The 11,852-nt window shown below is 45.7% G+C and overlaps 2 protein-coding genes across 10 annotated transcripts in view; one reads left to right on the top strand and one right to left on the bottom strand.

Annotated features, from left to right (window-relative positions):
• Window positions 1–1,863, top strand: part of Slc7a7 (solute carrier family 7 member 7) — an 88,184-nt gene extending 86,321 nt beyond the window's left edge. For all 9 annotated transcript variants that reach the window (XM_028788437.1, XM_028788438.1, XM_028788435.1 and 6 more), the window contains 2 exons: window positions 1,030–1,213; window positions 1,414–1,863. In XM_028788437.1, coding sequence (XP_028644270.1) covers window positions 1,030–1,213; window positions 1,414–1,514 — 285 coding nt within the window. In that variant the 3' untranslated portion in view covers window positions 1,515–1,863. The remainder of the gene's footprint in view (window positions 1–1,029; window positions 1,214–1,413) is intronic.
• Window positions 1,864–2,002: 139 nt separating this feature from the next.
• On the bottom strand, window positions 2,003–9,573 carry Oxa1l (OXA1L mitochondrial inner membrane protein). The gene is made up of 10 exons (XM_028788444.1): window positions 9,500–9,573; window positions 8,948–9,094; window positions 7,311–7,524; window positions 4,506–4,649; window positions 4,228–4,313; window positions 3,896–4,060; window positions 3,632–3,736; window positions 3,368–3,530; window positions 3,082–3,162; window positions 2,003–2,999 (listed from the first exon to the last, which is right to left on the bottom strand). Exons 1-10 carry the CDS (start codon window positions 9,560–9,562, stop codon window positions 2,866–2,868), a joined length of 1,302 nt encoding a protein of 433 aa, XP_028644277.1. The 5' UTR covers window positions 9,563–9,573; the 3' UTR covers window positions 2,003–2,865.
• Window positions 9,574–11,852: the final 2,279 nt, after the last annotated feature.

Raw genomic sequence — 11,852 nt, 5'->3', positions numbered from 1 at the left:
CGAAGGATTGGGCTGGAGACATGGCTCAGTGGTTAAGAGTACTTGATTTTACAAAGAACCTGGCTTTGATTCTCAGCACCTACACAGTGGCTGATAACCATCTAACCCCAGTTCCAAGGGATCCAATACCATCTTTGGCTTCTCATGCAACAAAACATGCATTAAAAAAACAAACCCCGGGGCTGGAGAGATAGCTCAGTGGTTAAGAGCACTGACTGCTCTTCCAGAGGTCCTGAGTTCAATTCCTAGCAACCACATGGTGGCTCACAACCATCTGTAATGAGATCTGATGCCCTCTTCTGATGCGTCTGAAGACAGCGACAGTGTACTCACATACATAAAATAAATACATTTAAAAACAACAACAACAACAAAACAACAAAAAACAAAAACAAAAAAAACAAACCCCAAAATATCACTCTGAAACAAAACCAATAAGCTTGTCACCCCAGCCCTTGAGAGGTGAAGGCATAAAGACTAGTTGTAAATAGCCAGGCTATGCTGAGACACTAGGTTTTTGTTTTTCTTTTAGTTAAAAAAAACAAAAACAAAAAACAAAGAAAAGAAAATCCAACAACCTGGCCCTGACCCGAACAAACCCCAAGGACTGAGGCTACAGCTCAGTGGTGGAATACTTGTCTAGCACACATGAGGCCTTGGGTCGGATCTTCAGCACTGTCTCATCTCAATGCCCTAAAATAAGCAGCACCCCCTCCCCACCCCATCCCCAACCAAAACCCAATAAACAATGCTAAGACTTGGTGGTGGCTGCATGCAGACAGTGGGCAGGTGGTACATGCAATACCAATGTGTCTGTCTCTAAGCCCTTCAGTGCTTAGGGGATAAGGACTTTTGGTTGCTGAGTTAGCTGGGTGTAGGGACCAATCCGTGCCTACAATCCCAGCACTCAGGCTGAGCTAGGTTTGAGTTTGAGGCTAGCTTGGGCTACAAAGTGAGACAGACTATCTTGAAACAACAAGCAGCAAACAAAACCATGCTGCGCTAACTCTGTTTCCTCTGTGCCCTTAGCTCAGCCTTTTCTTCCCCATCATCTTCTGCCTCTGTACCATCTTCCTGGTGGCTGTTCCACTTTACAGTGACACCATCAACTCCCTCATTGGCATTGCCATCGCACTCTCGGGCTTGCCCTTCTACTTCCTCATCATCAGAGTGCCGGAGCACAAACGACCTCTGTGCCTTCGCAGGATTGTAGGTAAGCTTGGCATCTCCAATTGGGTCAGCTACCCGAATAGACTGGTTTTTGCCTTTTTCTGCAAACCTTACCACAGCTGGTTCCTGTTATTAACCATATGGCTTAGCTGAATCACTCCTTCTTGGAGCAGTCCCCTTTGGTGGCCCTGAACTCAGCCCCCTGACCCTGTTCCCGGTTTTAATTCAGGTTTCTCTTTGTAGCCTCTACCACACGGTACCTCCAGATCCTCTGTATGTCAGTTGCTGCAGAAATGGACTTGGAAGATGGAGAGTTGCCCAAACAAGATACCAAGTCTAAATAGAGCGGGGGATTCTGAGCTGTGGACAGGTGTTTCTTATCTCCCATTGGCCAGAACCTCTGCAAGCCCCATCCAGGAGCCAAGGCTTGGCATCTTCAACTCTGAACTTGCTTTTGAGGGATGAAGAGTAATTTATTTGTTTTGCTACATGTTGTTTCAGACTTCATAAATGGATAATGCAGACTGTGGCCGGAAGCAGGCCATTTCTGGGGCTTGGTTCTGGCAGCACCTGGGTGTGCCTACCCACTCCTCTTTTCTTTTACAAGGGCCAACAATGCTCCAAACTTGTCTCCTTTAGAGGGACACAAAACTGTCAGATGCAAAACAATAAAAAGGTTATGTTCCTAAGGTCTGAGTGGCTTTATTCTACTTAATGACTCTGGGATATTCGTGCAGTTCAAAAACAGTCATGGAAACTAAGATTCAATTTCTCCCTCCAAATCCAGCTGCCAGAGGCAATAAAACTGACTTGTATAAACACACAACAAAACTGTTGTATTAAAATGTCATGAATGGGAAAAGCTTGTGCATAAACACTTGGGCTTCTTCTTAAAGTATGGCGCATGTACAGAGGCCAGAGCAGGGTGTCAAGTGTCCTCTCTATCATGTCTACCTTTATATTCTGAGACAGGATCTCACACTGAACCTGGAGCTAGGCTGATGGCCAGCAAAACAAGTGGCCCTCCTGTCTCCACACCCCACAGCACTGGGGTCACAGGCATAAAAGCAGGACCATGTTCAGCTTTTCACATGAGTGCTGGGGATTTGAAGTCTTATCTGCTGATCCGCTTTTCCCTAGACCCCCTTCATTCTTTTAAATCGTCACTAAGAATTTCAGCGTATCTGCTTCTTCAAGAAATTGCAAAAGTAATCATGGGGGTCAAGAAACATGATCAGGGCTAGAGATGTAGGATCAATCTCCAGCACCACAAAGGCGACCGTCATACGGTCTTGCCCATCATACCTCTACAGTGCAAATGCAGATGGAGATGCAGTGTGTGAGGTAGAGGGCTGAGTTTTGAAGTCCAAGATAAAACATGAAGATCCTTCCCAAGAGCAAGGGCTAGTGAGGGAAATCATTTTCCACCCTGTAGTGTCCAACAACTCCCATTCCATATTTAACAAACATCAAGAAGCCCAGATAAGACAGAGGTTTACTAACTCTGTGGATGGGAAGGTTGCTTGGCTCTCCAGGGCTCTTTTAATACACACGAGTAGGAGTCTGTAGTGGAAACAATTTTTAAAATGAACACTTCCAAATGCTGTAGTCCCCAGGGCTGGGACAAGGACATAGGATCAAGTCTGTTTAGAAGAATCTGTGCAGAGGCAGGGTTCTCATCAGAGCGAGCACACATCAGCCAAGTGTGTCCTGCCAGGGCTTCTTTGCATTTCCTTTGATGCTGTTGGTGCTGCTGTTGGGGGCTTTGGGGGGGTGACTTGGATCATGCTGTAGCAGAGGGTTATGGGTAAAAGTCTGCCGTAAGGGACCTGGGAGAAGAGAGAAAAAAATCTCAGTAAACAAAGAGAAAGAAGAAATGGAAGACAGTATTTAGCCTGAGAGCCTCCTTACCTCTGGCAGCTATGTCCAAGTGTTTCTGCATCCGCTGCTCCCGCTCTTGGAGCTGATGTGCAAGTTCAGCATTCTTCCAGCCTGTGTGAGAAGAAAGTAAGTTCCTCTCTCATGTTTAGGCTACATTCCCCTGACCCTGATTCCCTGGTTCCTTCCTTTCTGAGGAAAGTCTCAAGTTCTATAGCCCGCTATGTAGCCTAGGTTGGCTAGGGAGTACAATCCTGCTTCAGCCTTGGGCTTGCTGGGATGACAGCTACCTGCCGGCACATTGTCCAATACCCCTTACCTTTCTTGAAGCTCTTCAAGAAGCCTTCCCTAGGAGGCAATTTGTCGGGGTCATGTTCAACTCGCTGGGGGATCTTAAGCATTGTGCGCACAGCTGGAATCCGGAGGCAGGCTACTTGGCACAGGGAGAACATATTGGAGGACAGCCAGTACATGAACACTGCCTGGGTGAATGAAGGGAAGGCGCTCAGAGCTGCATCCCAGTCAGTTTGTTCAGAGGTACTAGACAGAAGGACCTGGAGGCTGCTACTAAACCATTACCTACCGAGGGGAAGTGGATGGTCACAGGCAAGACGACTAGGGGCATCACCCTGATAATGTTCCTCATGAACTGAAGGTCAGCACTCTGCACACCCGTCTCAGCACCTAGCTGCCAAAAAGGGGTTGAGGAAAAGAGTAAATTCTAAGCCCTGACCCATCAACTCTCCTTCTCCAGGGAATGGAGGATGGAAGACACACATTCTACATACTACTCCATCCCTACTCCCTGTTTACTGGCAGGCTTAGCTCTCGGCCAGACCCAGCTTACCTCAAGGACACCCCACATTGTGGCGGTGACTACCAGTGGCAAGACGTAGATGGGATCAGATACAGTGAGATCTTGAAACCACCAGAGCCCACCTGTCTGGAGGCTGGGCACAGGCAGGTTGGCCATCTCTCTCAAGGCAATAAAGAAGGAGATGAAGACTGGGGCCTGTTACACAGGGTAAACAGTCAGCACACCTAACTGGAGGTACATTTTTATAGCCCTGTTACTAAAAGCCATGCACATCACTTACATTTCTGGGGAGCAGGGGACATAGGAAACAGGAGACAACTTGATGGGTTCAGAATAAATAAGCAGGACATATTTCTGCTCACCTGAGTGAGAGGTAGAATGAGTGGTCTGATGAGTTTAATATCATGTTTTTTCTGATAGTGTGTCATCTCTATGGTGGCCTTGTAAACTGTGACAAGAGGGATGGATCACTGGGTTAAGAGTGACATCAGTGAAGCTTAATATCCTATTCTTTCCAAGAAATGGAAGACCCTTCAGATTTGTCAAAATTGCCGGACCATGGCACTTGTTCCTTCCCCAAAGTGGAATATCTCAAATGCAAACTCGCTTCTCTCCCACACCTGCCCTGGAACCAACTCACACTCAGCCTGGTCTCCTGCCAACTTAGCCTCTCTGATTCGAGTGGAAAACTTCTGCATCATTGGCATGTGGTTGTGGATCTTGGCTGCTTCTCGCTGGCCCTTCACAATGAGAGGAAAAACCAGGCAACGGGCAAGGATGGTACCTAGAAAATACAGCACAGGCTTGGAGTGAAATTAAAAGCTTCCTGCACCTGGAAGGCTGAAGGCTCCAGGTTCTCACTCCAATGCTTACTCCAGACTTTTCCTCACTGTGGCTCCCACCCAAGGGGCCCAGAATTAAGGACAGGGTATACCCAGTTCTTCAAAGCTCAGACCACTGTGGTAGAATAAAAGTTCAGCATAACTTCTCTTAAGTAGATGAGCAAGGATCGTGTTTGTTTCCCTGGAACAACCATTGCCACCACCAAGCAAAAGTCTTTTGTACTTTAATAGCCTCCAAATTTTTCTATTAATGGAAACTTTTCAACTCTTTCTAAAGATCTATCTATCTATCTATCTATCTATCTATCTATCTATCTATCTATCTATCTATCGGGTTTTGCCTGTATGCATGTCTATGTGAGAGTGTCGGATTCCCTGGAACTGGAGTTACAGGCAGTTGTGAACTGACATATGGGTGCTGGGAACTGAACCTGGGTCCTATGGAAGAGCAGCCAGTGCTCCTAACCATTGAGCCACCTCTCCAGCCCCATCAACTTTTAAGTTGTAGATGAAAATATATAAACTAATTCCTTGATAAAGGAAAAACATTCACCCAGAACCTCCACCATGATCAGCATCTCTGAGTCTCAGAATGAAGTATGAGTTCATTTTCTGCAATAGGGTCTTGGTGTGTACAAGGTGGCCTTGAACTTATGACCATCCTTCCTCAGCCTCCCTCGTGCTATAACTACAGGTATGGCCATCATACCCGGCTCAGAACAAAGCTGGAAAGTCAGATTTACAAGTCCCTGGGGTAGTAACCCACCATGTTCTGGTGGTTTAACGCTTCCCCCTTCCTTAGACTCCTGTCTACTGGCCATTCCAACAAGTGATTAGCTTATGCTATCTGTCGACATCTAAGTGGGTCTGGGTTAAGAAACCAAGGGCATAACTCAGAATATTTTCACTCAAGAGAGGTGGAGTGTCAAGTAACAAATATGGGCAGGTGTGGTCAGAAAAACAAGAAAATAGGGAGAGACAACAGGGCAGTTTTTCACATTTGTGTACTTAGTGTAAACAGGAAGGCACCAAAACCAAAGGTGGTAGCACCAGCTTCCAATCTCAGCACCAGAGAGCTCAAGAGTATCAAGAGTTCGAGGAAAGCCTGGCCCACATAGTAAGACCTTACTTTAAGTCAAGGGAGTGGGCTGGAGAGAATGGGCAGTGGTTAAAAGTGATTGCTCTTTTGTAGAGGACCTGAGTTTGATTCTCAGTACCCATGAGAGGTGGCTCATAACTGCCTGTAACCCCAGCTCCAAGGGATCCAATACCCTTTTGGCTTTTGCAGGCAAGTGTACATACTCACAGGGAAATGCATGCATGCACATGTACTCGAATTTGCGTACACACACACACACACTAAAATTAATCTTTAAAAAACTCTAGAAAACCAAGGGGCTTGGGAATTTGTCTTAGTGGTAGCACACTTGCCTAGCAGTTTCAAGGTTACTGGATTCAGGCATTGCATGCATGTGGTACACAGGTATACATGTACACACTCATACATATAAAATAAAGGAAAATTTTTTATTTTCATTTAATGTGTATAGGTGTTTTGGCTGTCTGTCCATATGCCCATAGAGGCCAAAAAGGCATCTCCTGGAACTGGAATAAGACAGATATGAGCCAGTGTGGGTACTGGGAAAGGAACCTGGGTCCTTTGCAAAAGCAGCTGTGCTCTTAACCACAGAGCTATCTTCAGCTCTGTCTTCCCATCTCCCCAACAGGGCTTCTGTTACCTTTGTTGGCCTGGAACTTGCTATGTAGATCAGGCTGGCCTCAACCTCAAAGAGCTCAGGCTGTAGCTCTTGGCTACTTCTCTAGCACCATGCCTGCCTCCATGCTGCCAGCCATGCTCCCTGGGATGACAATGATGGACCAAAACTCTTGAAATATAAACAAGTCCCTAGCTAGATGCTTTCCTTTATAGGAGTTGTTTTGGTCATGGCATCTCTTCATGGCCACTGAACAGTGACTGAGGTACAAGGCTAACCTTGAACTCTTTATTTAACTAAGGGTGACCAAACTCTGACCCTCCTTCCTCTATCTCCCAAGCACTGGGGGCAGACAAATGCTTCGAAGTCTAGATGACATGCTTTTTGATAGGGCCCTATGTGTAGCCCAGGCTGGTTTTGTGCATGATAGGCAAGTGCTCTATCACTGAGTTACATTTCTACCCTTAACTGAGTTTTTATGATTTTTAAAAAAAATGCTTACTGGTCTAAGGAAGAAACAGAATTAAAAGTTTCAGCTTTTGTAAGAGCAATGAGAATAGCTTTCTAATTTGGGAGCAAAAGTACCCAACCCAATCTTCTAGTCTGCCAAGTCAGGGCAGCTTCATTACTTTTAATATGGTTCCCTTACCCCAGCTCTCAGCTCACATTCAGATACCTGTATGTTGTATGCTGATACCTGTACATATGATATATGGCTTTCTAATGCTCTTTAGGAACTAAAAGTTGAGTGTACCTTCCCTTTTTGAATCATTTGCTTTTGTAACCTCTATGTTTTGCACCCATTTCCTTAATCCACTGACAGAACTGCCATTGTTGAGGTTCTGACCCCATTTTCCCCATCCTTGCTCAGGATGTATGTACTCTTACATGTGGCAATGGCCCCCCACCAAGGCAGGCCCAGGTCGACATGTATATATTCCAAGAGGTTCTGGATGCATCCCACTGGGGTGTAAGAGCCAAGCCCCAGTTCTGTGAAGCTCTGTTCTGTAGCACACTGGAGTACATCTGCAGCTCCTCCTGAAGCTACCTCTGGTACTGCAGTGGGGGTGGAGGTAGCAGGAACAACAGGAGATGCCTGGACCTGTGAGGAATGGGACCAAGAACCATAAGTGGGATATATAAAAGGTGAGGCTCCCTTCCGCTAACCAGTCCTGGGCTCTGTTTTCTTGCTTTTACTCCTTGATGTTCAAGGATGGCCAATGGTGTCCATACATTCCTGCTCTCAAAGGACATTACTTTTTGCCTCTAGCATAAGAAGAGTAACTTGATAGTGTCTCATGGCTTCCCTTCTGGCAAGGAACTTGCTTCCCATATCACACTTCCCAGACTCCAGTCATGTGAACATCATGGTTATCATCCTCCCCATATTCCAAATCGATAGGACTTGGAATCCTTTTGTTTTGTGCTGGAAACAGAACTCAGGGTCTTGCATACATCTGGCAAGAACACAGACCAGTGACTGAGCTAGCCCTCAGCCTGATACTAATTTATTCTCTTTAATTCAACTCATTTTTTAAATCTTTCTTTCTTTTTTTTACTGGTGGTGAGTGGGTGGAGAAGTTAGTTTTGGAGGCAGGATCTTGATTGCTCTGTAGTTCAGGTTGTATGTAGTACATGCTAACCAATAGCTGTTATTGAGCATATCCCAAGACATGGCTGGGTGTTAAGAACTCTTGTAAAGAGATCCATTTTCAGTTTCCAGTATCCTTGTAGGGCAGCATACAACCACTTGTAACTCCAGCCTCCGGGTCTCTAATGGTTACCCATGATCACATGTACACAGTCACACACATACACATAACACAACACATAAATCTTTAAGAGAAAAATCCTACTCAGGCTCCTAAGAAACATTATTCAAAGAATCACACATACCACAAATACACAAACCCACAATCACATTTCACCTCATTGGCTTCCCACCACCCCTCTGGCAGTGGCTTGAATATAATATAAAATTTAATTTATTTTTATTATGTGTGCATGATGTGTGTAGGCATGCCTGCCACAGCATGTGTGGAAGTCAGACTAACTTTGTGGAGCCAGTTCTTGCCTTCCTCCATTAATGATAATAATAATGACAAGGTCACACTACACAGCTCTGACTTGCTATGCTGACCAGGCTGGTTTTGAACTCAGGGATCTGTCTGTCTCTGCCTCCCAAGTGCTGGGATTACAGGGATTGCGCCACAACCGGCTTCACCTTTACTTGGGTTCCAGGATTGGCATTCAGGTTACCAGGGTTGCATAGCAAGAGCTTTTGTACAGCTGGGTCATCTTGCCTGCCCCATAAATTTCTCATGTGCTTTTAAGCATTTCCCCACTGAGTTGACTGAGAATCTACTTCTATTACAAACAGGCTAATATTATGAGGAACTTTGTGGAGTGTGAAAAGAACTCAGCTACACATTCACAAATGTCTCCCGTGAAACAAAACAAAACAACATAGAACAAAAGAAACGGGCCAAGAAGCTGTGCTCCTTTCTTCGGTGGGAACCTCTTACCTGGGCTTCTGCAAAGAAGGTGGCAGATGTACTGATGCAGCGAGGAGTTAAGACTCCGAGAAGAGCGTAGTGTGGCCGCCCATTACCCGGGCGTGCTGCGAGGAGCTCGGCTGCCAGCGGTTTCAGAGACCCTGCGACGCTGTGGAACTGACCGTGTGAAAGCATAAGAGAAGGCCTTGAGTCCTAGCCGTCCTGCCTCTCCCGCAGACAGCCTGCTGCAGCAGTCGGGGCACTGCAACTCTGCTCGCACAGAATGCAGGCCCCGAAGGCATGCACTGGAGCGTGCAGGGTGCAGGTCGGGCCCTGGTGTCCCGCGTCCCGTTACCGAAGCCCGAGGACAGGGCCCAGAGGTCACAGCTCAGGGACGAAGGCAGTTCCCAGACAGCTACAGAGAAGCCAGGCCACCAACCCCCAGGACGTAACCCGGTGGTGTCCTCACGCGACCCGAGGTCATGACACGCAGATCCCAATGACCAGGTCAGCGTCTGCTCGAGACCTCAGCTCAGGTGACAAGCACAAGGCAGCATCCCCACGCTATGGACCGAACCTTACCGAACGCTGGGGTCCTAGGAGTCGCAGAAGCTGCCAGCGACCGCACACCGAACTCACCGCCATCTTACCAGGAAGAGAACTTACTCTCGCGCATGCGCACTCGGAACTTTGACGCTGCGGGAGAGGCCATTTTGGAAATGGGCAGGATGTCAGCAGGATGTCACAGATTAGGTAGTGAGGGAGAATGAAGCCAGGCGGTAGTATCTGAAGTGGTTAAAAAGCGTCAAGAAGATCCCTCAGAGATTGAAGCTAAGAGACACGTTGGAGACCGCTGTTAAGTGGCAGTGTAAACAGCATATTTCCCGTCTTCCCTTCCATTTCCCAAACCGTAATTGTCCCTTGATTTCTTGGGTTAAAAATAGCCTTTACTCTTGGAATCGTGGCTCAAGTCTATAATCCCAGCATTTGGGAGGCAGAGGCAGGAGGATTGCTGGGAGTTCTAGGTGAATCTTGGTTACCTACTGTGTTTAAGGCCAGCCTGGACTGCAGAGAGAGATCCTGTCACGAGGAGATAATAAAGAAACAAAACCTCAAACTAGAAATAACTCCACAAACAGGCAAACCAGAAAGGCGAAAACAGTAGCTTTTGCATCTGTGCTTGGCGTGGGTTTTTTTTCTTACTGCAAGATATACTGTAATTACAGATCCAATGAAATTCGAAAGTCCCCTGGAATCTGACAAAGCTATAGGGAAGGCAGCTTCCAGGAAATAACTGTGGCTATGCAGAGACTAAAAATGAAAGTTGAACGTAATATCTTGAATCTGCTGTTTCAAGCTTGTTATCATCTATTTGTAGATTTCGTTGTGTATTTCTTGAAACTAAAAGCTTCCCTAAAGCATAAGTCGAAACAAGCTGGGCATGGTGTTGCATGCCTGTGATCCCAGCACTGAAGAAGCTGATGCAGGGAGGCCATCAAGGCCAGCTGGGGTTTAAAATGGAGACCTTATCTTAAAAAAAAAAAAAAAAAAGTAACGTCAAAAACAAATTACTGCTCAGGAAGGAGGGGGTTGATCACATATACTTCTTCATATGCTACTAGATACTCTGGAAGAATAAAAACATATTTAAAGTTTATTTCATAGATTTCATGTGTTGTGTTGGGTGTACATTCTCGGAGGCTAGAAGAAGGCGTTGTGTCTCCCTGAGCTGGAGTTAGAGGTGGGCGCGTGTACACACACACACACACACACGTTCTTATATATGTACATAGCAGCACAACACTCATTATATATATATATTTATTTATTTTAGTCAGATGTGGTGGGCACAGGCCTTTAATATCAGCACTCAAAAGGCAGAGGCAGGTAGGTGTCTCTGTGAGTTTGAGACCAGCCTGGTCTACATAGTGAGTTCTGGGACAGCCAGGGCTACATAATGAAGTCTCTCCACAAACAAGCAAAACAAAACAAAAATATTAGAAAATTTGATCTCTTTTTTGTTTGGGCAAAACTGAATATTACTTTAAGGAAGACAAAACAATCTTATAATTTCAACAATATAATGGTCACGTTATTTAATATCTGATAAAATTTAATAGGCATTCAAAAAATGAACAGAGCTAAAAATTCAGGACTGGAGAGATGGTTCAGTTAACCTGAGTGTGATTCCCAGCACCCATGTAGTAGGCTCACAACTGTCTCTAGTTCTAGTTCTAGGAGATCTGACACCCTCTTCTAGTTCATCAGGTACCAGGCACTCCATGTGGTGCACAGACATGCATGCAGGGAAACACTCATACACATAAAATAAAAATAAATGATTTTAAAAAATCTGAAATATCAGCCATGCAGTGGTGGCATATGCCTTCAATCCCAGCACTTTAGAGGCAGGTGGATCTCTGTGAGTTTGAGGCTAGCCTGGTGTACAGAGTGAGTTCAAGGACAGCCAAGGTCACACAGAGAAGCTCTATCTTAAAAAACAAAACAAAAAGCTGGGTGGTGGTGGCGCACGCCTTTAATCCCAGCACTTGGGAGGCAGAGGCAGGTGGATTTCTGAGTTCGAGGCCAGCCTGGTCTACAGAGTGAGTTCCAGGACAGCCAGGGCTACACAGAAAAACCCTGTCTCAAAAAACCAAAAAAAAAAGAAAAAAAAAAGAAGAAGAAGAAAAAATAAAAAAAATCTTAAATATCAATAGGAATAGAGAAAGGTAAAACAAACCAACCCAGAAACAACAGAGATGATGAATTAGCAGAAAAGGATGCTGCAGTGCCAGGTGTCAGGGTTAAAGGGTGGGGAATATAACACACACACACACACACACACACACACACACACACACACACACAGAGAGAGAGACAGAGAGAGACAGAGAGAGAGAGACAGAGAGAGAGAGACAGAGAGAGAGAGACAGAG

Source organism: Grammomys surdaster, unplaced genomic scaffold (genome assembly GCF_004785775.1).
Source record: "Grammomys surdaster isolate TR1022 unplaced genomic scaffold, NIH_TR_1.0 125750, whole genome shotgun sequence".
Taxonomy (NCBI): Eukaryota; Metazoa; Chordata; class Mammalia; order Rodentia; family Muridae; genus Grammomys; species Grammomys surdaster.
This window is presented reverse-complemented; position numbering and strand designations above follow the sequence as displayed.

Bases quoted from the DNA above. Each gene is read 5' to 3' on its own strand.
- Oxa1l (XM_028788444.1), bottom strand. From the start codon at position 9,562: ATGGCGGTGAGTTCGGTGTGCGGTCGCTGGCAGCTTCTGCGACTCCTA. The intron at 3,531-3,631 runs GTAGGTAATGGT...TCATTCACCCAG, and splicing joins TGACCATCCACTTCCCCTCG to GCAGTGTTCATGTACTGGCT. The intron at 3,163-3,367 runs GTAAGGGGTATT...CTTCTCACACAG, and splicing joins CTTGAAGAGCTTCAAGAAAG to GCTGGAAGAATGCTGAACTT.